This window comes from Octopus sinensis, linkage group LG25, assembly GCF_006345805.1.
Source record: "Octopus sinensis linkage group LG25, ASM634580v1, whole genome shotgun sequence".
NCBI classification, from domain to species: Eukaryota; Metazoa; Mollusca; class Cephalopoda; order Octopoda; family Octopodidae; genus Octopus; species Octopus sinensis.
The window spans coordinates 10,631,852-10,658,303 of record NC_043021.1 but is presented as its reverse complement, the minus strand read 5'-3'; the positions used below and the strand labels follow the sequence as shown (position 1 = coordinate 10,658,303).

Here is a 26,452-nt window from a genome sequence, read left to right as displayed (position 1 = left end):
GAATAACAAAGCTCTTTTTAATTCTGCAAAAAATTATTTTTAATTCAATTGTTAAAGAATGTATATGTGCGTGTGTACATATGTGTGTATATGTGTATATATATATATACATATATATACATATGTATTGCAATGTTGCTTTGTTCGCTCTCATGAGTTTACTTATAGATGTAACTTCATATGCTTCCTTCAGTCCTTCTTTTAATTATCTCCGTTGCTTTCTCACGGGATTTAATTGTTTCCTCTTTCTACTTTTAGAATATTTATTCCTGCTGCATTTTCATATGCATTTATGATGCCTACTCTAAACACAGATGACATTTTCTCTTTTTTAATCAAAGTGAATTCTGATAGCAATCATATATGAGTTTCTTACATCTGCATCTGTGGTAAGTTTCTTTCACAGTCATAACATACTCATTTTTACCCTTTTTTTTCTTAAGTTCTTATCTATTCTCAAGCCCTGCCTTGGAACTTTCCTGTCACAATTCAATAGTCCCATTCGTCAGTTAAAATAAAAGGAAAATATAAGCTCCATAGTTCATAGCAATATTTTACCAATCTTTGTTGAATAAAATGTGATTTAATAGTGCCTTGGTGTAGTTTGGGGTTGTAAACATCCACAGATTTTTTTTTGTTTGGTCTTTGCATATTGTATATTCATTTTACACAGTTTGAAAATTTAGGGGACATTTGCCATTCTGAGAGGTAAATTGAGGTAAACTTGAATCCCTTAGCACACTGTTTCTCAACCTTTTTCTACCTATGGACCTTTTTGTTTTCTATTTTACTCAGAGGGGCCATCGTAGCCATTCAATGCTTTAAAAATCCAATTATATTTGTATAACTAAATCTCACGAGAAATTGTATACGAATAATTTTATGCATTGTAGAAGCATAACCAATTTATTGCACACAAACTTTAACCGCAAAATCTTATACAGATCCCCTAAGGGCCATATGAACCCCAGCTGAGAACCACTACCTTTAACATCTTCTTAGCCAATTTTTGTGTTAATATCAGCTCCAATAGTTTTGACATTGGGTTAGGGAATTACTTAAGTTAGATCAGTGCAATTTCAATAAAACTGGATCATATCATCTTCATTTGTGCTTAGATTACCATAAAATGAAGCAATCATTGTATGTGGAGTCATACTTTTAAAGGAATTCAAAGCTATAAAGGCCCTTGCGTTCAAGAGTAATAGTGAGCGCTGAATTGCTTCCAGCTTTTTCTGCTGAAATTGTGAGATGCATCAATACTTTTCCCATGCTAGCATCCTTAAGATAAAACCTAATGTTCCTGTATGCAGATTATCTCAATGCATTGCTCTTCTGTCAATGTAGTGACTTCACAGATTTTAAACATCCAAGTCCAAACATTCTAAGTTGAAAGCAGAAATATCTTTTAATATTTCAAAGGCTTGCAGCCAGCAGTGCCCTTGTTTCAATTCAGTTAGGCTGTCTACAGAGGAAAGCATTCCTTGATTATTCAAAACATTGAGGAGTGTCAAGAACATTTCTTGGGAGCAACATTTACCAAACAATGTATTATTTGGAAATATAATATATATAATACCAATATTAACAAAAAAAAAAAAAAACATCAAGAGATGCTAATTTAAGTTTGTGAGACACGGATGGTGAAGAAAAATAAATGTAGTTATACATCAACTATTATTTTGGGAAACAGTGCAGGGTAAAAGAAGATGCAGGCCTTGTTGAACATCTGCAGCAAACTTGTAAAACATCTGTGTTGCAAAGATGGAAACCAGGGAGGCCTGGAGTAGACTGAACATGAGATTGGATAGCATTGAACATGATTATATATATATATCCTGGCTGCAGTCAAATGACTGAAATAAGTATGTGGCCGATGCCAATGTTGCTTCAACTGGCTTCCGTGCCGGTGGCTCGTAAAAAGCACCCACTACACTCACGGAGTGGTTGGTGTTAGGAAGGACATCCAGCTGTAGAAACACTGGCAGATCAGACCAGAGGCTGGTGCAGCCTCCTGGCTTCCCAGACCCCAGTCAAACCGTCCAACCCATGCTAGCATGGAAAATAAACGTTAAACGATAATGATGATGATGATATATATATATATATATATACACATACACAGCAGGCTAAATATCCTGCAGTGTTACCCTCTAAATACCGAGTTCAAATACTAGCAAGGATGCTACTCATTTCTCTGGTTTTGATAAAATGATTACTCATTGCTGATACATACATACATACATACATATATATATATATATATATATATATATATATATATATATATATATATATATATATACATATGCACATGGACACATTCGAGTTTCCTAGAATGAACATATACATGCTATCATCTATGGCCACATAAAGTAAACATAAATATGTGTACTAAAGATACATGTACAATAATGATATGTGATTGCTCACACATTTATATAAATAATTACATTCTAGGTGCAATCCCATGGTCATCCATGACTGAAGGGAGTCTTTATATTTGACAGCATAATCTGAATGCTAAAAGGGTTAAATTTGAACCTGAAACCCTTCACCAATGTTGTTATCTAAATTCTAGGATCAATGGAGCAGCATTTCTTTGTTAGAAACAAGGTTCATTTTTTTCTAGAAAGAATTTCAAAAAAATTTTTTTTTAAAAGTATAACTAACAGGTGCAGGAGTGGCTGTGTGGTAAGTAGCTTGCTAACCAACCACATGGTTCCGGGTTCAGTCCTACTGTGTGGCATCTTGGGCAAGTGTCTTCTACTATAGCCCCGGGCCGACCAATGCCTTGTGAGTGAATTTGGTAGACGGAAACTGAAAGAAGCCTGTCGTATATATGTATATATATATATATATATATATATATATATATGTGTATGTCTGTGTGTTTGTGTGTGTGTGTTTGTCCCCCTAGCATTGCTTGACAACCGATGCTGGTTTGTTTACGTCCCCGTCACTTAGTGGTTCGGCAAAAGAGACCGATAGAATAAGTACTGGGCTTACAAAGAATAAGTCCCGGGGTCGATTTGTTCGAATAAAGGCGGTGCTCCAGCATGGCCGCAGTCAAATGACTGAAACAAGTAAAAGATAAAAAAGATAAGATAACATACATACATACATATGTATATGTTTATGTATGTGTGTGTATGCACGTTAAGTGTTGGGGCACAAAGCATTCCGTGTACTGAATATATACAACAAGGGTGTAGGTCAAAACTAAATGTGCCGTTTGTTGTGTTTTATGAGATGTTGGAAGTAAGTTCAAGGACAAAGCTGTCAGGAAAACATCTGTGAGAATCAGGAAAAATATTTGGCTAAGAACTGACTGGTCTGCTACATATTTACATATGGTTCTCACACTACATGTACATACACATATATGTACATATATACAGATTTAAATGCACATGAGTATACACAGTTCAAACACTATGTAGCTATAGATATATATATATATATATATATATATGTGTGTGTGTGTGTGTGGTGTGTATATATATATATATGTGTGTGTGTGTGTGTGTGTATATATATATATATATATCATGTATTTTACACGACGTGTGATTGTCAAGGACATAGTTTCAATGTTTATTTATAGTTAAGAATATTTAGTGAATTATTAATTTCCATTAGCAATTAATTAAAGTAAGAAAGACCTGCGGCCCTACATCCATATATGCACATGCATACATACATTCATTCATGCATGTATGTATGTATGTATGCATGCATGCATCTTTCATGCAACTGTGTATGCATGTGTGTGTGTGTGTGTGTGTGCATCTGCAAATACATACAAAAGTATAAAACCATAAACATCTACGATTTAATTAAATGTTTATATACAAGTGGGATGAGGGTGGGGAATAATGATTTTTAAATGAAAAAAAGGTGGAAAGTGGCGAAAAGTGAAAGTAAAGTGTAGGTGTAATGAAGGGAGGAGAGAAGGAGAGGGGGGTTAAAGGAAGATGTAGGAAAAGGATTGGGGGGAGGGATAGAGAGAAGATGTTGAGAAAATGGTAATAAAATGGGAGGGGCAGAAAAAAAAATGAAAGGTGTGGAGGGAAAGTGAGAGAGAGAGAAAGAGAAAGAGGGGGAGGAGAAAAGGAGAGAACCTGCCGAGAAGAGGTGGAGGAAAGAATTGAATAGAAAGATAGAAGATAGATGATGGAGGGGGGTAGAGCGAGTGTGTGAGGGGAGATTGCAAGGAAGTAAATAAGCAGAAACCAAAGGCATGGTTATGAGAGAAGAAGTAAGGAAGGAAGGAAGGAAGAAATAGGAGGGAACAGCTCAATACCCTCCGCCCAACTGGCCAGTCAGAATAGAGGAGAATGGGGTGGAGTGTGGTGGGGTGGGGATAGAGAAGTTCATGAGATAATATCCTAATTTAGTATTCCCTGTTTAAACTAGAGGGGATATTTTTTTTTATCTCCTCATTTCAAATACTGAGAGGTGGGGTGGGGTGGTGGAAGGGTCATAGTGAACACTAATGAATGGGTGTAGGCCTAAAACTGGCTCCATCACACTTCACTTTGTATACATACACACAGATACATACACATACATAAAAACACATTCAGACAGACTGACAGGCATTGTGTATGTATGTACATGTGAGTTTGTGAGATAATGTCTGCATGTATTTATACACACAGCTGTGTATATGTAAAGAAAAGCTACTATAAGTGTTTGTTTAGGTATGTATGTATGTACTTATGTATGTATGTATGTGTGTATGTTTTTATGTATGTATGTTTTTATGTTTGTATGTTTGTATGTATTTATGTTGTATGTATGTATGTATGTGTGTATGTATTTATGTATGTGTGTATGTATTTATGTATGTGTGTATGTACTTATGTATGTATGTACGTACTTATATATGTATGTATGTATGTATGTGTGTGTGTGTATGTGTGTGTGTGTGTATGTATGTATGTATATGAGCAGAACTTGCATGAGAACTAAGAGTATGCATACAGTTCATTGTGTGTGTGTGTGTGTGTGTGGTGAGCAATCTATCTTCCCTCCAACCATTACCTTGCTTCACCAGTCTACTGAAGAGGAGGAAGAGGAGGAGGAGGAGGAGAAAAAGTAGAAGAAAAAAAAGAAGAAGAAGGGAGGCAGAGCCGAGCATGAGGGCAAGTGACTGGTTTCTATTAGTTGCTGCTGCAGCATCAATAAAAAGGCCTCCCTTTGTCTGATTCAGTGCAGTTGTCCAGAGAGCAGCAAAGAGCTCAGTTTGGTGTGGTCACTCAACAGAGTGACAAATGGTAATTTTTTTTTTGATCAATACCCAAAGTAAAACTCAGAGAGAAAGAAAGCAAATAAAAAAAATATCAACAGGTTTCCTACACATATATATTATATATATATATGTATATACCATATTATACTATATATATATGAGTTTCAACTGGTTATTACCTTCAAATGGTACCAAGTTACAATATTAATTAGTCCCCAAGACAGGTAGGTTGTTTACGTTTTGTTCTTTTTTTTTTTGTTTTGAAATTTATCGTTTAGCCCCGGGTTAGTATATTGATCCAGTAAACCTATGATCAAAATTTTACCAACATTAACCCCACCCCCACCCTACTCCGCCTTTGGTTTGTAGACAGTGTATCTAAGACTACAATATTTAATGTGTCTTTGTTTATTATTATTGTTGTTGTTGTTGTTCAACCTTGGGTCAGTCCTGATCTATGATCAAAGATATTCCCACCATGACCAACCTATCTCATTCAGATAGCATACAGAGAACTTGGTTAGATATACTTTCTGTTGTTGCTGTTTAACCCTAGGTTAGCCATATCCTAATAGATCTGCGATCAGAGGTGTTCTCGCCATGACCAACCTGTCTTATTCAGACAGTGTACCTAGGGCTACATTATGTATACCCCACCTTGTTGTTGTTGTTGTTAAGCTACATGTCCAGCCTAGATAAAATAGAACAATTATCAAAGGCAAATCCAACTATGACCTTCCTGCCTTTTACCAGACACAGTGTATCTAGAAATATATCATCCAAAAGGTGATTTCAGGAAGATTTAGCTGCCATTTCTAGCATGTCGAAAAACCACAGAAATTACTGTTAATTAGTTCATTGTTGGTACTGTTGTAGTTGTTGCTGCTGTTGTCCACTAAGTTACTTTGTCACTATCTTTGTTGTTATAATCTGCATCACCCACTTGCCTTCATGTAGTCCCTTCTAGCCCTCAGTATATATTTAACCCCTGTAGTACCAACCAATCTAAGACCCTGCCACACACACACACACAGTTTTATGATACAAACTCCCTTTTTTTAAAGTGGTCTAAATTGAAACTTTCTATACTCTTTTACTGGTTTCAGTCATTTGACTGTGGCCATGCTGGAGCACTGGCTTTAGTCAAGCAAATCGACCCCAAGACTTATTCTTTGTAAGCCTACTACTTATTCTGTCAGTCTCTTTTGCCGAACCGCTAAGTTACGGGGACGTAAACACACCAGCATCAGTTGTCAAGTGATGTTGGGGGGACAAACATAAACACACAAACACACACACACATATATATATATATATATATATATATATATATATATATACGATGGGCTTCTATCAGTTTCCGTCTACCAAATCCACTCACAAGGCTTTGGTCGGCCCGAGGCTATAGTAGAAGACACTTGCCCAAAGTACCACACAGTGGGACTGAGCCCGGAACCATGTGGTTGGTAAGCAAGCTACTTACCACACAGCCACTCCTGCGCCTATGTTAATTTATGTTTCAAACAGCAGCTTAATAATGACAACAAAGCCGTGTATTTCAGTATAAATATGGGTACAAAAAGGGTCACGCTGTTGCTGTTATTATTGTTACTATCACAGCTAATGGCTAGAGATTTCTTAACCCCACACACACACATAACACACAACTGTATAGCAGCATCACCATTACTGCATCATTTAACCCTTTCGTTACTGTATTTATTTTGAGATGCTCTATGTTTCTTTCAATTACTTTAAATATAACAAAGGATATGTGTAAAATAACTTAGTTATCATTAAGCTAGTGTTAGGAACATAAATTGTGACGAAGGTTTGGTGGAAGATTTTAATTCAAAACTTATGAAAACAAGACATTTGTACTCAGAGCTAGAGCTGGTTTCAGCCGAGATGGTAACGAAAGAGTTAAACCAGCCACATCCAGACAAAATATTCTTCCTGTCTTATATTCAAACTGGCCAAATCCAGCCTTTCACACCTACCCAACAATGTCATTCTAAACTAAAAATAAACTGCATCATCGAAATCTCAAGGCTACAAGATAATGTGAATAACTAAGGGTTACATTTGATAGAATAATCTGAATGCTGAAGGGTTAAGAACAGCCCTTAACCTGTGCCTTTCAAGGGATTATTTGAAAACAGCTCCCAGCACACCTTACCTAAAAATGCCATACACTATCATAGTACTGTAGTACTGCAGTTGTTTTTATCTAACTCCAGGTCAGTTTGAGACCAGCAGGCCTATGACCAAAAACACATTCAATCATGAAAATCTTATCATTTCCCTACATACAGGGAACCAGGGACCATGTTATCAAACATGTTCTTTTTTAAGACAGTAGGACATGATTGAAGGGATGGAGATTTGGCTGCTGTTTCTAGCAGGTCAAGCAGTCATATTTCTTTCTGTCCTGCTCTTTCTCTCTCTGTTTAGCTTCAAACCAGTCTAACCAGTAATATGACCATCTACCACTACCACCACATCATCATCATAAGGAAAATACAACTTACTCTGCTTATGTCACCCTCTGCTCCCCCAATATGTAGGACTTAGCAGGTGTTTGAGAGACAATGACAATAACAACATGAACTGAAGGAAGTTTATCAAGACTAAAACTGTAGAAGCAACCATAGATGATGTATAGTTTATTGCCACCAGTTAAGGAGAGAGACAGAGAGGCAAACAGTGTGTGTGTGTGTGTGTGTGTGTGTGTGGGTGTGTGTGTGAAGGCATGATGGCTAAGACAATCGGTCCTTATTAACTTTCCTGGTATCACAGTGTGGATCTCCTTGACCCTTCACTTGTTCCAGTCATTGGACTGCAGTCTTGCTGGGGTGCCACTATGAAGAGTTTTTTCTTTTTGTTCCTTGAACAAATTGCCCTTAGTATTTATTCTACTGGTCTCTTTTGCTGAACCACTAAGTTACAGAGACATAAGCAAACCAACACAGGTTGTCAAACAGTGAAAGGGGGAGGGGGACAATCACAAACACTGATTGAGACATACATGCATACATACATATATATATATACACACACACACACGTGCATGTACACACATACGTGCGCACATGTACACACACAAACAAACTGCCTTCTTTCAGTTTCTGTCTACCAGATCCACTCACAAGACTTTGGTTGGCCTGGGGCTATAGTAGAAGACAGCCAAGGTGCCACACATTAGGACTGAACCCAGAACCATGTGGTTGGGGAGCAAGCTTCTTACCATACAGCAAGTAAAACAGACAACCCTTCCAATATGTTTTCATCTTATACTGACCTCACCAGTGAAGTATAAGACTTCAGACAAAGGAAAGCCTCTGTGCAGCAGCTTAGCCTACTTGAAACAGCAGTCAAATCTCCCTCAACCTACTATCTTTAAAAAGAAGGACACAGCACAGCCCAAGATACATTAAATTTGAAACAAAGAGCAAGATAAATGATGTCCCCTCATTTAGGGTCTGCCAGGAACTAAATAACAATTACAGGGAAAGGTGCAATGGATAAATGTAATCACAGGTATTCTATGGTTACATAAAACATTTTCATCAATTCAAATTGAAAAATAAATTTAAATTGAATTTCATTTATACTCTCTTTTACTTGTTTCAGTCATTTGACTGTGGCCATGCTGGAGCACCGCCTTTAGTCGAGCAAATCGACCCCAGGACTTATTCTTTGTAAGCCTAGTACTTATTCCATCGGATCTCTTTTGCTAAACCGCTAAGTTACAGGGACGTAAGCACACCAGCATTGGTTGTCAAGCGATGTTGGGGGGACAAACACAGACACATGTATATACATATATACAACGAGCTTCTTTTCAGTTTCCGTCTATCAAATCCACTCACAAGGCTTTAGTCGGCCCAAGGCTATAGCAGAAGACACTTGCCCAAGGTGCCAGGCAGTGGGACTGAACCCAGAACCATATGGTCAGTAAGCAAGCTACTTACCACACAGCCACTCCTGCACCTATAGTTTAACTATTTTCTACTATTCAGTTTCTGTTTCTGAAATATATTTCATAGATAATTTATTTTTTAAATTTCAAACTGGAGAATTAATATTTCCACCTGCGACAGCCAATATTGAAAAGTTGATGATTTAATGATTTTCTTTACTTTTCAGAACAGACATCTTCCAGTGAAGGACCCAGATAACAACACAAAGATGTACAGGTTAGCCAGACAGGTGTGCTTCCTGGTTTTTGGCTTATGTCTTCTGGTAGCTGGCCTGGAAGCTCAATGTCCAGATGGTTGCAGGTGTTCTGGAGATAGAATTGACTGTCCGGTCCCAGAGGCGCTTTTTAACTTAGTAGGATGTGATTCGAAAAAACTAGACAGAGGCAGATTGGAAAATATTCACGAAATCAAACAGTTGTGTTTGACACAAAATCGGTTGCTTTCAATTAATTCCAGACTGTTCCGATCATTTTTAGGCCTTCGCAAACTCGATTTAACAAACAACCAGATATCAAGCATCAGTGAAGAGGCATTTGAAAGCCTTACAGAACTTCAAGGAATCGTTCTCTTCAAAAACAACCTTTATGATATTAAAAACATTTTCAAAAGAAACACTAAGCTAACATTTCTCAACCTAGGATCAAACCAGATCACAGAAATAGGAGAGAATGACTTTGAGAACCTATCAAATCTGAAGTACCTGGATTTGACCTCAAATCAAATAACTACGATTAATCCCAAAGCATTTGAGCCGCTGGTGAATTTGCGCTATTTGGTTCTTCAAAACAACAAACTTGTCGATTTCAGTGTGCTGAGTTATACACTGAAATCTCTGCGTGTAGCTGACTTCACAAACAACAGACTGGAACGCGTGCCAAAGGGGCTGCCAGAAAGTATCAATGATCTCCGGTTTGGCAAAAACAACATTACGAAAATTGGGAAAAGCGACCTCAAGCACATTTCAGCACTACAATTATTGACACTTAATGAAAATCAAATTAATTCTATTCATGACAATGCATTCAATGGTCTTGATAATGTGAAGGAAATTTGGCTGAATTCTAACGAGTTATTTACACTGCCAACGAAACTACCAAGGAACTTAGTTAAATTGGCCATCAATTCGAATTTAATTAGTAGGATTGAGAGACATGCATTTGTGAAGAGTCCTCTCATAGAAGAGCTCACAGTAGAGACAAACAAACTCACTGAGATTGAGCCTGAAGCATTTAGTAAGTTGTCAATGTTGAAAGACCTGAATCTTCAAAGTAATGAATTACATACACTATCATCAGGAATCTTCAAAGACCTGCCAAATTTGGTCAGCCTAAGACTGGCAAATAATCCGATAGCAACTATTCAGAGGAGATCCTTTGAATCCCTGCCATCACTGCACACGCTTGATATATCTTATGGAGAATTGGAAAGTGCAAGGGTACAGATGGACCTCTTCCGAGAAATGCCAAATCTACAGGAATTCAATTTGATGAACAGCCCCGGTCTATGTAAAAGTCTCCTGGACCGAGTCAGAAATGGCCAGATTGAGGTAACAAAATCAGTTCAAAAAATTGATTTTCGATACAACATCCTCAAAAACGTGCCAGAGAATATACGAGGAATATTTCCAAGACTGACAACGTTTCTGCTCAACAACAACGCTTGGCACTGTGATTCCAATCTGCTCTGGCTCAAAAGATGGTTAGGAACATCAGATATTACCTTCTATAAGGACAAAACACCAGCTTGCTGCACACCAAGTAAGCTCAAAGGACAACTATTAAGGGATCTGTCTGATAATGAATATCTTACAAGCTCAGCAGCAGAATACCGGACTGACAGCAACAGATATGCAGAATATAGAGCAAGTCGTAACCCATCTTCATTAGAAAAAAGCCAGCTGCAAAAAGCAAGGTCCTCAAGAATTGGATTTGGTACAAATGTCGCTGTCCGAGACGATTCCAATGAACGAAAGAGGCGCAGGAGTTCAAGGCGGCATAACAGGAGAAACAAAAGAAAATATAGTAGACAGTAATAAATCAGTAAATAAAGGACTTTTATTGGTTATTACCTCAAAGAACTACTTTAAAGAAGGGTCTTAGAACAACTCTTAAATTAGAGGATCTTTTCATTTTTTTTTTTTTTTATCTCCATAAGATATTAATAATTTTTCTGTTGAGATTTATTTTCATGATAGATGACAAAAGATAGTCTGATAGAAGCTACCAAAAACAGATCACGGTCTAAATACAGCAGCTCAAAGACAAATACCAGACAGACAGAAAGCATTCTGTCACCCAATATTTTAATGTTTCAATTCATTAGTCAAATGCTTCAAAGCAATCCCTTCGAACGGACTCTCGCTTAACCAGCAAAATATCTAATTGTTATAAACATTAAAAGAATATTTGAAAAAGAAAAAGAAAAACCAAACAAGCAAATAAATAAAGAAATAAAAAAGTTGGGAACAGCAATGACTACTAAACTGATGATGGCAGAAGTTATGAAAGATAACAACAACAATGACAATGGTGATGATGATGATGTGACTAAATGTAACACCATTCTTTTACTAGTTTCAGTAATTAGATTGTGGCCACGCAGGAGCACCGCCTTGGATATCCATTGTACAAACATAACCAACATCCGAGAGACAGATTAACACGTAATCCCATGGGGCTTGCAAGGAGTGGGTGGGGGAGAACAAAAACAAAAGTAAACACACTGAAAAACAGTACTGTAATACGGAGAGCATCGACGAGAAGGAATTAGCAGACACAATTAGTTGGAAAGACAAGCTTGAATGAATTACTTGACTGAAATAGGGTCCAATGTGGTTTGCAAAAAAGTTAATAAAGAATTAACTGTAACATATATACATATATATCATTAAAGAGAAATAACCTCTATTAAGTAATTCAATAATGAAAGACATTATCTATATTATATGGAAAAAATTTAAATATACTATAATAAATATTATTCAAAAATTGAATTTTATTATAGTATATTTAAATTTTTTCTATATAATATATAATATAGATGTGTTTCACTATTGAATTACTTAATAGAGGTTATTTCTCTTAATTATATACATATATTATATATTGTGAAATTTGATTTAGAATTACTAAATTGAATTTTTCCCTGTAAGTTTGGAATTATATTCCCTACTATTATGATATATATATATACACACACACAAACATGGACGCATACAAATATACAACACATACATATATATATATATGCGTGTACACACACACACACATATATTGTTTGTGTGTGATTTTCCTGTAACAAAACATCAGCTGTTATCCTAACTAGATAAATATTGGGAAAAAGTTATAAAAAAAAAAATTTGAGCAAGTATAAAGCTTGAAGCAGATTACATTATCACCTGTCATATTATTTGGAAAGCCATATTCTCCTCAGATCTACAATATTCAATATAACTGACATTTGTTATCAAGTCAGTAGGACTGTATTCTCGTATTTTTAAACGAACACACACGGACACACACACACACGCATGCATACAAACTGGAACATAAAAAACAGAAAAAAGGAGAGGATTAAGAGAAAACAGGAAAAGAAAAAAGGGAAAAAGTTGAATGATAATAATATCAAAGGCTAAAACTTTAAAGGAATTTTTAACTCTTTAAACCTTTTTAACTGCAGAAATCAGATACATCCACTCGAAATTTCATTGTCCTTCAATGCAGAAAGGAGTTTAATATACCAATCTGTCTTTTGTTGAGGAATATCATATTTGAAACTATTTTCTGATTGAAATATGTCAAGTTTACTGAGGCTATACGAGTTGCAGTAAATGACAATTATATTTTCTGTTGGATATTTAACAATCATCACTGGAATAACAATGAAATTTAATGAAAGGGTTAATTGCAGTTATATGTAATTAGTACTATTTGGAAACTATATGAAACAAACACGAAAGTTTTATGATTTCATAATTGTAAAGATGGATTCTCAAAAACCCAAATCAACACGTGTGTTTGTGTGTGTGTATAAACACATAAATAAATATATCATGCAGCTTCACACACACACACACACATATATATATATATACACCTGCATGTATGTATAACAGGTCCTTACTTCAGTTTAATAATGAGTATTCCGGTTGTTCAATCTACTGAATTACTCATTAAACTGGCAGGAAATGACCGAGTATTCCAAGGACACTCTATCCATAACATAATCTTTATGCATAATAATCAGCTTGACGCAGTGTATGACAAGGCTGGCTGATTTTTTTTTTAATTACAAATAGAGGCCATCCAACAAGCTTTTACACAGAGGAATCAAATCCAGACATGTCCGATTGTCTGCAGTGGTCCTTGACCACTTAGTCATGCTTGCATCCATATACATATATCCACACAAATGCACACACACTGTTGACATCATAAGAATCTATAAATTTTCAACAAAATATGAAGTAATTCCTTTTTGGAACAGTGGCTCTGAAAGCAGTTAAAGCTATAAAATAACAACTTGTATATATTGGATAAGAAAAATGCTTTTGGCTAGAAAAAGTCAAAGGCTGTTTCTAACCAAAAGGGTTACAGGCCATTATTTATAGCCTTAACATGTTTCAAGATGCAACATTCTAAAAAAAAGAATTATCTATCTATCTTCAGAAATTGAGAAATATATATATATATATATATATATATAATGTTGTTTTGCTATTCTTTCAACAATTCCCGAAAACACTGCCAAACTAAAATCCTGTTTTCATTCCACCATCAAGGAAACCATTTCTAGTCACTACTTTGTACTCAGTTGACTCTCCTTAATATGTTCACCAGCTGTAATGTATATAATTCATATCTGAATAAAAGTTCATGAATATTAAAATTATTGTGGCAATTAGTTTTGAGTTTATGGTAAATGGATTATTTTTCTTCTTTAATTCGTTTGAAACAATTACCCTTGGTGTTTTCTTTGTAAAATATAGATTTCCATTAATAATTTTATCCTTTGAACCTTTAGCATTTAAACTGGCCAAAATATTTTGTTTGTTTTATTTTCAAACTGGCTATATCTGGCCTCTCGCACCTACCCTACAATGTCACTCTGAAAATAACCACATTATTGAAATCTCAAAGCTAGAAAATAATGCAGGATAAATTTAAAACATTGTAAATAAATAAGCATTACATTTGACAGAGTAATTTGAATGCTAAATGGTTTAACTGGCCATAGCTGGCCCCTCACACCTGTCCAACAATGTCATTCTAAAAATAAACAATTATATCATTGAAATCTCAAACATATTCCAACACTCACTCAGCTGATTGTTTTGAATGAAGAACAAGCCTATGACAAGGATCCCCAGTAAAACAATGCCTGATGAATTCAAAACAATGTAAATATATAAGCATTACATTTGACAGAGTAATCTGAATGCTAAAGGGTTAATGTACATCATGACAATACACATACATACACACAACAGGGGAGCACCAGTAAATCACTGCAAAACAAATATCACTGGTGTCTTCTTTGCAAAGTACCAACTTCCATCAAAACTTTTCATCTTCCAATGTGCACCAAGAAAATACACACACACACACATGCATGCACATCAAGGGAACAGCAGAAACTCACAACAGAACTATTATCCTTAGGGTTTTCTCAGTAAAGTACCAATTCCTATCAATATTTTATCCTTCAAGGTATATAAAGAAAACACACACATTAAATTTCCAAGGTGTCTCCTTTATTTTTGGTGATTACAGTCAATGATTTTTTCCCCCTCTCCTCTCTAAAGCTGTAAATTTAATTAAATTTTGGTTCAGTACCTGAACATATTCCAACACTCACTCAGCTGATTGTTTTGAATGAAGAACAAGCCTAAGTTAAGGATCACCAGTAATTCCAGCAAGACACGATATAACGGTTTGGCTTTGCAGGCAGAGATTTTCAGTGGGGATGTCGAGGTGTGTCACAAATTTATTGATGTCAAAGGAGTCCAATTTTGGACTAACAGGAAAGACCACAGGCTAGTCAGGATTGGTCATGATGTCCTTGTTTTTCTCTTCGCTGCTTGTCTGCAAGGAAGGTCCTGCACGTGTCTCCAAAGGAAGGTACTGTCCAAGAGGGCAGTAAGGTGCCAGGAAAGAACAGTTAGGGGCAAAAACAGATCACTGGCAGCAATCAATGTGACAGGGGCCAAAGGATTCTTTTAGGGATTCCTTGAACGGGATTTCTTCAGGGAGTCCTTTTATTATTCATTGTGTTAGCGTTTATTCACTCAAATTCTGAGCATTGGCCAGTCATTTTAGGGCCGAGTAAATACTGTTCTGCTGCAGATGTCAAATAAGATGGTCACCACACTCATTCAACCACTTTACGTCCTTCGATTCCATTTCTGAAAAAATTTCATTTTAGAGTTGTCTCCCTTGAACTCTGGGTGCAATTAGAGTTAACCACCCACAAAATCTCAGTGATTCCCCCAACGTGAGGCATATGCCCCACCGGAGGAGCCTGGGAAAATTATAGTGGGGTGTGGGATCCAAATATTTTTCTTTTCCTATTTTTTTTTTTTTAGTGCGACATGGAATAGGGAAAATCTTTTTTTCCTCTTAGTCAATAATGTACTTTTTTTTTACTTAATAAAGTTACTGATAAATTCTTTTGTATAAAATAATTTTGATAAGATATTAAAAATAGAGTGGGTTTTTTTCCAACTACCGGTGGAGCATACATTTTTCTGGAAAGTTAGAGTAGGAGCTGGGCGAAAATAGGTGAAGAAACACTGCTTTAACCTCATCCGGAAAGTTCGTGTCGATTTTTAAAGGAAAGAAAAAGGTCAATAAATACTTGCCATTACATTTTTAATCGACCAAATATGAACCATTTTGTTGCACAATGCGTCTCCATCTTTCCTTTAACTTGAAAATATCGTCTTCCCACAATTGCGGTGGTTTCATGGCAAAGAATTCATCAAAGTATCTTTTTACGTCATCCAAGGAATTGAAATTTTTACTGTTAAGACTATCCTGCAAAGACCTGAGTAAGTGGAAATCCGAAGGAGCAATATCTGGTGAATATGGAGGGTGGGGTAATACATCCCAGCCGAGCTGCAGCGATTTTGGTCTGGTTCCCAAAGCATCAAGTGCCGAAAATGAACTTTCTTATCTTCCATTTTAAAGGGTTACAAAATTAACACAGGTTATAGGAACATAAACCTTCTTCCATGAAAAGATAGCTTGAACTGTGCTCTGAATGGAGGTGTAGTAAAATCCTATTTTATGGACTCAACCATATTCTAAAATAAGTCGAAAGGTAAGCTACTATAAATCGGCACGAACTTTCCGGACAACCCAATAATAACCACGAAAGACATAGTCATTTGGAAATAATAACCATGGATGAGGTAGGCTGTTGAAAATCATGATACAGCAAGTAGATGAAAATATAAAGTATATTTTCAGAGAGAGAGAGAGAGAGAGAGAGAGAGAGATCGAACATCCAAACACATAGTTTAGAAATATAATTTAGACAAAAAAAAAAAACACCGCAAGGTGAGAAAAGATCAGATGGAAGGGACACAACTCTTGGTTAAAACCTGAACATCTTGAAAATTGAGTGCGAGAGCGGATCTTTTATCTATTACGTGTTTCCGTCATTAGACCGCGGCCATGCTGTAGCACCACCTCGAAGTGCTTTTACTCGAACGCATAGTGTCCCAGTACATTTTTAAAGCCTGATACTTATGCTATCGGTCTCTTTTTGCCGAACCGCAAAGTTAATAGGACGTAAACACGCCAACATCGGTTGTCAAGCATAGCCCCCACTATTTTTTTAGAACCTGATACTCTGTCTCATATTGCCGAACCGTTAAGCTACTGGGACATAAACGTACTAACACCGGTTGTCAAGCAGTGGTGGTGGACAAAAACAGGTGCAGACATACACACATACGACAGGCTTCTTTCAGTTTCCGTCTACCAAATCCACTCACAAGGCTTTAGTCGGCCTGAGGTTATAGTGGAAGATACTTGCCCAAGGTGCCACGCAGTGGGACTGAACACGGAACTATGTGGTTGGAAAGCAAACTTCTTATCACTCAGCTGCGCCTGCTTCTTTTAAAAATGTAATTATTCAGTTTAAAAAGTTACGAAGGAGAGACAATTGACTACATAGACGGCTATGGGTTGATACTTCACTATAGCTAATGTTATGCGACTTTAGACCTGACATGACAGCAACACAATGTTTAAAAGAGAGAACCACACCGCCCTGAAGGGTTTTAGTCAAATGAATCAGACCCAATACTTATTTTATTTTAAAACCGGGTACTTATTCTATCAGTCTCTTTTGTCAAATTGCTAAGTAATGGTGACATAAACACACCAATACCAGTTATCAAGTGGTGCAGGTGAGGACACACGGACACACACACATATATATATATAAACGATCAGCTTCTTTCAGTTTTGATCGACAAAATCTACTCGTAAGGCTTTGGGTAACCTGGAACTATAGTAGAAAACACTAGCCCAAGGTGCTATACAGTGGGATTGAACTTGAACCCATGTGGTTGGGAAGCAAACTTCTTACCACACAATCATGCCTGCAATTATCTCTCTCTCACACACACACACATACACACACAATGTATACTATATCAAATTATACTTGTCTATAAACATATTGACATAGTACAGATATAATATATACCTACATATAAACAAAGCATACACAAATTGAACTCTGTGGAATACATGGTTACTTATCATAAGCATATAACACCTAGACAAAGGAAGCAGGTCTGTAGTAGATACAATGGCAACAAGACTGTGTTATATTGACTGCCACTGGCGTTACCTGTAAGATAACCCATGTGGATCATATCAACCAATCACAAGGGTACCAGCCACCTTGTTACAATAGCTGTAAGCATAAGTCACAAGAACTAATACTACATGAGAAAAGAGATATTATCATCACCAATATTTTCATAAACCAATTGTATGATAACCCACGTTGGTCATATCAACCAATTGCCAGGGTACCAGCCACCTTGTTTTGATAGGTGACGAACTAATACAAAAAGGAAAAAAATACAAATTCTACATGAGAAATGAAATATAAATATCATCAATATTTTCAGAAACCGTGTGATAAATGTTGATGGAAATGCTTACTAAGTTTTCAGTAGGGAAGGACTGATTCTTGGTACAGAATAAATGCACTAAAGTGGAGAGAGACGATTTCCGTCCATTCTGAAAGTAAGCAGAGAAATCAAATATTTAATATTCTTTCTTCATTGTTTTTTGAAGAAAACGCTTGTTATTTCTTGTGGTTATTTGGTGTTACTTTTATTCCTTGGCGGGGTTATTAAGGAGGATGTAGGTGTTATTCTTGGCATGGTTATTATTGTTACTGTTTTGTTATTTTTGAAGTGAAAGATGAAATAGTGAAAAACACCCGTTCCATTTTCTTTATTTATATATATATATATATATACATATATGTATATTGATAGCTAGGGTAAATTCCCAGTTTCTCTGTCTAGGGATTTTCTAATAGGAAATCCCGTACATGTCTGTATAACATGTAAATCTTTGTAATTCCTAAATTCCTATTTGAAAATGAAACGCGTGTAATGGAGAAATAAATAATACCAAAGATTTCCCTGTTTTGTTTTATATATATATATATATATATATATATATATATAGATAGATAGATATATATATACACACATATATCAGACTGAGATAACAAAAAACCAAGGCTGTGAAGATTTTAGAAAATTTCCAGGATATTTATTATATCCCTTCCTCAGATACAGTGTGAGAAAATGGTTAAGCAATAGTTAATTTAGATGAGATTTGCATCTTATCTAAATTAACTATGGGTTAATTAGCAATTAATGGAAGAAGCACCAAGTACAAATCCCAGATGTTTTGTGAGCGCCTTGGGAAAGGAAAAAGCTAGGGGAGTCAACCTCGACAGCAAACCAAGGAGTGGAATTCCTCAGGCATTCCAGTGCCCTTTTTGACACCCTTCCAGCAAACTTCAGAGTAGGTGGAACTCTCCAGGCCTGTAACGCAATTCACACAGGAGATGACCACTCCGATGTAAAACCTAGTTTGCTGGTCACTGCAGCAGTCTTCATCCACTGACCGCCAAGTCTCAAAGCATGGATTCAGGTTTTGCAGACCGATCCCCGCTTTAAATAAAACTACTAACCACAGGCAGCAAGAAAAGCCCTGCAGTGGTCAAAGACCGATGTACTTAGCCAGTAGAGGTTGCACCACTCTTCCTCGTGGTTTTCAAACATGAAGAACTGCCATCATACAATTATATGATATTCAGTTTTAAAATATTAAAATTGCTAACGTTTTATGTGGTCATTACCACTGTTATTGCTGGTATGGTTATTACTGTTAGTACCAGTATGGATGGTTATTACGGCTGTTAATTGCCTGTATGGTTATTACAGTTGTTATTGCTGGTATGTTTGGGTTATTACTCTTGTTATTGTTGGTGTGGTTATTAGTTATTCATTGTTGCTTGTATTATTCCCGTGGTTATTACAGCTGGTATTCTTGTTATTCTTGTTGCTGTTGTTTAGTCCTTCATTAATCCTGATGAAATGACCAAAGTTTTTTCCAATTGTGAATTTCCTTTCATTGTGTATTTTTTTTCTAAGGTATAGTATATCAAGGACTATATTATCAAATGTATCATTTTCTCTAAGATGCTGCAATGTGATTCGGGTGTGATTCAGCTGCTATTTCTAGCAGATAAGGTAAACATATAAAAGCTCTCCCACGTAGTTAGTTATTAGCTCTGTTATTCCTGTCATGGTTATTACAACTGTAATTAATAGCAATATCATTCCTTCTGTAGTCAAGTTATTACTCTTGATCCAATAATTACCAGTATTGTTCCTTATATGGTTACATTACTGTAATTATTCCTGATGTAATTATTATTGTATTCCACTTCCTCCTTCTCATTATCATTGTTATTTTTGTTGTTGTTGCTGTTGTTGTTATTCCAGGTGTAGTTATATAACTTGTTATTCCTGACAAATTTATAGCTGCCCGTTGCCCTTGTTTTCCACCAGCCTACCACTGCTCCCGGTTAATTTGTTTTTAATTAAGTTAGCACTATTAATGACTATTAGTAAACAGATATTATCAAAGCTAAAATATCAGTTAGAACACGAAAATGGTTAACAAAATACATAGAATTTTTCAACAAGTTTGTCTCTGACTAAGCTCTCTTTTTTTTTTTTGCTATGTTTATTTTACCTTCTATTAATAAAATTTAAACATATTTTTGATTCTAAAGAATACCATTTTAGTTACAAGGAGGAGTAGTAGTAGTAGTAGTAATAATAATAATAATAACGATAATAATAATAATATAATAATAATAATAATAATAATAATAATAATAATAATGATAATAAAATTTCTTACATAGGCACATGATCTGAAAGGAAATAATTAAACTGACCCTTGTACTCAAATGGTACTTTATTTTAGTAGGAAATTGAAACGGAAATTTTACCTTAGCTAGATTTGAATTCAGCGCATAAAGAGCTAGGACACCACAAAGTATCTTATCCTTCACTCTACCGCCTCATAATAATAATAATAATAATAATAATAATGATGATGATAATAATATCAATAATAATAATAATAATAATAATAATGATAATAATCCTTTCTACTAAAAGCACAAGGCCTAAAATTTTGGGGGAGAGGACGAGTCGATTACATCGACCCCAGTACTCAACTGGTACTTGTTTTATCAACTCTGAAAGAATGAAGGGCAAAGTCGACCTTGGCGAAATTTGAACTCCAAACGTAAAGACAGACAAAATGCCACTAAACATTTTGCCCGGCATGCTAACAACAACAACAATAATAATAATAATAATAATAATAATAATAATAATAATATAGGCACAAGGCTTTAGAATTATAAAAGTGTAAAAGCGAAAAAATAAAATAAAATAAAGTAAAAAGAAGCTGACATTGTAATGTTCATATCTTTGAGAAGTAAGTGTATTATAGCATCAGAAGTGAAAGAATTTTCACATGAAATTGGAAAAGAATAACATTGTAACATATTCAGTAAGCTGCTAAAAAAAAAAAAAGGTTTTCATTCTGTATAGGATTTGAACCTGAACCTCTTGATTAGTAGCTGATGTTAGAAATTGTGTGTCTATCTGACTAAAAAAAAAAAAAAATTATCACTCCAACAATTTCTTTTGCTTTATTTTTTTTCATTCTCTTTTAAATGTAAAAAAAATATTCAACATACTTTGTGTGAAACATATTTAATGAGATACATACAACACATTAGTGTACACACACACACACACTGTTTAATGCACATTCACACACTATAACACACAGGTACACAAGTGCTATACACATACAATATAAGTGTCTACACACACACATGCTATAAGTATGCACACACGCATGCTATAAGTATGCACACACACACACACATATATACAAACTAACCAGAGCACTAACACACATACACATGAACACATCATTTGATCACATGACCGACCAGGCTATCAGATGTTGCTACACATCGCTGGTCACAATGCGCTTTGCATTGTTTTAGCCTTCAAATGACGCCACCCCGCTGGCTAAGCGAGCAGGCCAACAGAAGAAAGAGCGAGAGAAAGTTGCGACAAAAGCGTACAGAAGGGATCGCCACCACTATCTGCTGGAGCCTCGTGGAGCTTTTAGGTGTTTTCGCTCAATAAACACTCACAACGCTCGGTCTGGGAATCGAAACCGCAATCCTATGACCGTGAGTCTGCTGCCCTAACCACTGGGCCATTGTGCCTCCACACATGAACACATATGGAGTCTCAAATGAATGCTAGTGTGTGAGAGTTTTAACAAGACCACTTTCAAAACAACAAAGATATTGAACACTTCAAATAGTGGTAAAGAACCTTAGCCAGTAGAACTGAAAGGATTAAGTATGGCACTAATCCAAAAGAGGTGTGTATTACAAAGAATACATTAGCCAATGTGTCTTTCATTCTTTCAAAGACAGTAGAGCATATTTAAGGGAGATTAAGGGAGATTTTATCTGCTATTTCATGTAAGTTGAATGACCACATTGAGAACCCCTTGTTGGCTCATCGATGAGTTTGGTGGTATTACTGTTGGATTTTGCTGCTTGTTGTTCAGCCCCAGGTCAGCCCTGACTGATCAGACACATGATCAAAGGCATTCCTGCCATGACCATTCCGTCATTTTATATATCAAGGATTACATTATCCACTGTGCCCTAAATCATTAAGTAGAGGGTAGGTGTGATTTTGAGAGATATTTAGCTGTTACTCCAAGCATGTAAAAAGTTATTCAATAATAAGGTTTTCTAAAAACACTCCAGAATAGCTGTACTAAGATTTATCTACACAGAGAAACCCAGTGGGGGAGAGTACGATGATTAAAAATAATAGAACTCTTCACATTCTTGGGAGCACAGAATCCTGTAAAAAGTCAAGGGCTTAGTCTTTAACATGACTGAGGCCTCAGATCTAAAGGAAAGAACATAAGAGTCACTGTTATGATGTTTACACCTTCTCTCAAGAGAAGGGAGAGCAGATAGTAGTAGGTCACAGATAAAATTTAATTTTCCAAGAACTTGCTGTCCCAATATGATAATCAAGAATGAATACAATATCTATATATAGATACTTGTGTATGTGAATATATATATATATATATATATATATATATATATATATATATATATATATATATATGTATATATGTATGTATATATGTATGTATGTATGTATGTATGTATGTATGTATGTATATATATGTATGTATATATATATGTATGTATATATATATGTATATATAATATATATATGTGTATATATATACATACACATACATACACTGGTCAATGATAGAAAAATTAATAAATCAATTAACTAAGAAATTCATTAATCATCTACCTTGATTAATTAATTGAAATAAGAAATGATAAAATGGTGAAAGCATATCAAATTCCAATAGAAGACAGCCATTTTTTTGTTTGTTTTTAAAGTGTTTCTCCGAAGAACAACTACAAACTATGATTATGACTAAGAGCAACAGAAATAATAAGGACTATCAGACGACATGTGAGACAGGTGTAAATTAGTAAGTTAATAAGGCACTAGTTCAAAGAAAGCAAATAGCATGATATATATATGTATATATATGTGTGTGTGTGTATATATATATATATAGAGATAGAGAGTTAAGATAAATAGACAAAGAGATATATACACCCACACACACACACACACATATATATATATATATAGCTTTTTGAGTGAGTGAACAAACGAAAGAAAGTAGCACTCAATACGTTTGGTAGGAGCTACATATATTTTTAATAACAGTTTGACTCAACTCCACATGACTTGAACTTGCCTGGGCGCATGGGATGCATCATGCATCCATCTTATATCAGAAGAGCACATAGGGCGTGTCCATCTTATGAGGTGAACACATCCTATGTGCCCACAAAACTTTATGTCATATGGAGCTGAAATAAACAACTGTTATTTATATATATATATTTTTATATTAGAAGAAATGAGATACTCAGAAATCTGGATGGTTTTATATTTACAGATATTTATTAGTATGTTACATGTTTTTATAAATCATATATCAGCGCTTTCGTCCATTCTCCACTAGAGTGGACGAAAGCGCGAATATATGATAAATGATTTATAAAAACATGTAACATACTAATAAATATCTGTAAATATAAAACCATCCAGATTTCTGAGTACCTCATTTCTTCTATTATATAATACCTGTACATCATCTCCAAACCTTCTAATAAATATATATATATATATATATATATATTATAAACAACATTAGAGCTAGGATAGGTGATAAAGCAAGGTTAAATAAAGCAGGAAAAATATGCCAAAAATGAAAACCAAACCATTAAAATTTGTTAATATTTTGAACACGTTAAGCAAGGTCTGCTAGAAATAGGGTTTTTTTCCTTTCTTGTGCATTATAAATATGCTAGAGTTTTTTCATTATTTGTTTTTTTATTATTTTTTCATTTTTTGTATTTAGTTTTTTTTTCACAAAAAAACCCCAAAAAACGAATGCAGCAAAAGTGTGAGCAAAAGTGGTTAAATTAAAAAAAAAACAAAAAAAAAACGGGAAACAAAAACCAGCATAGCAGTTCAGCAGCTAATGCAATGAATGGCAGAACAAGACAAACGAAAACATGAGAACCAGCAAGAGCAGACAAACTAGTGAAGAAATGGAATTTTTTCGTATAAAAAAAAAAAAAAAAAAAAAAGGAAAACAAAAATAAGGTAACAATGCTGAGGAATAGACAGGTTTTGTTCTCCCAAAGAGGACGCTTACATATCTCGTGTCTTGTTTGAAGAATGTGGTCGCATCATTAAACTCGTCGTTAAGAGCATAAATGGTGTCCATTGATAAGCGCTTGTCAGCCACTTTGCCAAAGTCTTTGCTTGCTCGTTTTCTCAGCCACCGTTTTTTGGTAACCTTCACAGACTGCATCTGAATTGCCAATGAACGATGATACGAAGAGTCTGTAAACTGGAAGTCAATGGATGGATGTTTGGAGTGGACTGGACTGGAATGGAATGGACCAGACCGGGCAGGGATGGGCTGGGCTGGACTGGACTGGACTGGGTGTATGATACAGAAATCTTATAGTGATGTTGTGAAAACTTCATATTAGAATGAAACAGACAGGTAGGCAGACAAACACAGAGAAAGACACACAGACAGACAACTATTGCAATGGTTCTTTTAAATATTTATCTGTGCTACGATAGTTCCATTACTAGTTTAGATTCAGAAATCAACTACAGAGTTTGGCCAATCAACTACATAATTTAGCCCATCTCATCAGTAAGAAAGAAACAGATGATAAAATCTAAAGAAGACTATTCTGAGATTGAAGTATATTCAAAGAAACAGAAATTTGTGGCAAAATAAGGAAATGAATCATTGGAATTTTTCAAGAAGAAAAACTTATTTCACCATTTAGTGTATAACACATACGAAGACAACAAAAAGGCTATTTTAGTTTCTCCCAAAACTTCAGAGGAGCAAGTTAAAATATATAAAATACAAGAAAGAGATTTAAGATTTTGTGGTTACCTCAGCATGTTCAATTACAACTAGGGTATCTATAATAGACCCCAGTATAAATCATATTGTTGCAATCAAGACACCCGAAAATGTTTGAAATATTTTTTTTTCTTATCCCCAAAGCAATTAAACCAACAAGAGCAATTCCCCTTTCCAAATTGTGGCTCAAGGTGATCAGATATTATAATAAGCGCCAATTATCCTTTTCTTCATTGTTATCTTCATTTTTTCTCCCATCAAAAATGTCTTAGATATTGGTAAAGACACATGGTCGTGTGGTTAGGGTCTTACACTCACAATTGCAAGATTGTGGTTTCAATTCCCAAGGCCAGCAATGTATTGTGTCCTTGAGCAAACTTCATAACACTCAGCTGTAAATGGATGATCATATCAAACTGGTAGTCTGCTTGGCAGGGGGCATTTGCTTACCGATCCACCTGCAAAGTGGCATCACTCAAAAACCTACAAACAATGTAGAGAAGGGCATTGTGACCAGCAGTGTCAGATCGATATGATAGTCAGATCAATACAATGACATTAGTAAAAACTAACTGCAAGGTCATGGAGTCCTGCATCCAGAGATAACTGAGTAGAAAACAGGATGTATTTTTAAGTTATGAGTCAAACTCATATAATTACAGCATATTAAAGAAGTCTTCATCAATATAGATGACTGACAGATTAATTACAAACCATCTCACATAGGTATTGATTTGAAAGACAACCATATTAGTTTTGACCAGTAATTAGCAAAACATCAAACTATTCTATTCCACAAAGTTATATTCAGCTGGACATTGTGGAAGAGAGAGAGAGAGAGATGGTCAATTTTCTCCGTAAGCTTAATAAACTTCATAACAGGCAAATCTTTGAGATCGTCTGACTCCATTATTGTTTTTTTATTCCATCCATGGTAACTAATACTGCTAGATGAGAGAGAGAGAGAGAGTGTGTGTGTATGTATATAAACTTTCATCAGCTTCACTTGTAATAGCAGTAACTGAAAGGCC

General features: G+C 35.4%; 2 protein-coding genes across 6 annotated transcripts in view; one reads left to right on the top strand and one right to left on the bottom strand.

Annotated features, from left to right (window-relative positions):
- The window catches only part of LOC115224576 (arf-GAP with coiled-coil, ANK repeat and PH domain-containing protein 2-like), a 310,532-nt gene that overhangs the window by 79,297 nt on the left and 204,783 nt on the right, over window positions 1-26,452 (bottom strand). The window contains exons 13-14 of one of the 5 annotated variants that reach the window (XM_036513288.1): window positions 24,684-24,842; window positions 18,426-18,503 (exon numbers count right to left, since the gene is read on the bottom strand). The exons of 2 other annotated variants lie outside the window; for them this stretch is intronic. In XM_036513288.1, the coding sequence (XP_036369181.1) occupies window positions 18,426-18,503; window positions 24,684-24,842 (237 nt within the window). The remainder of the gene's footprint in view (window positions 1-18,425; window positions 18,504-24,683; window positions 24,843-26,452) is intronic. 2 more of the 5 variants (XM_036513289.1, XM_036513290.1) reach the window with 2 other exon arrangements.
- LOC115224577 (leucine-rich repeat-containing protein 15) lies at window positions 5,220-11,947 on the top strand. Its single transcript, XM_029795506.2, has 2 exons — window positions 5,220-5,481; window positions 9,407-11,947. The coding sequence occupies exon 2, from the start codon at window positions 9,449-9,451 to the stop codon at window positions 11,270-11,272; it is 1,824 nt and encodes a 607-aa protein (XP_029651366.1). The 5' UTR covers window positions 5,220-5,481; window positions 9,407-9,448; the 3' UTR covers window positions 11,273-11,947.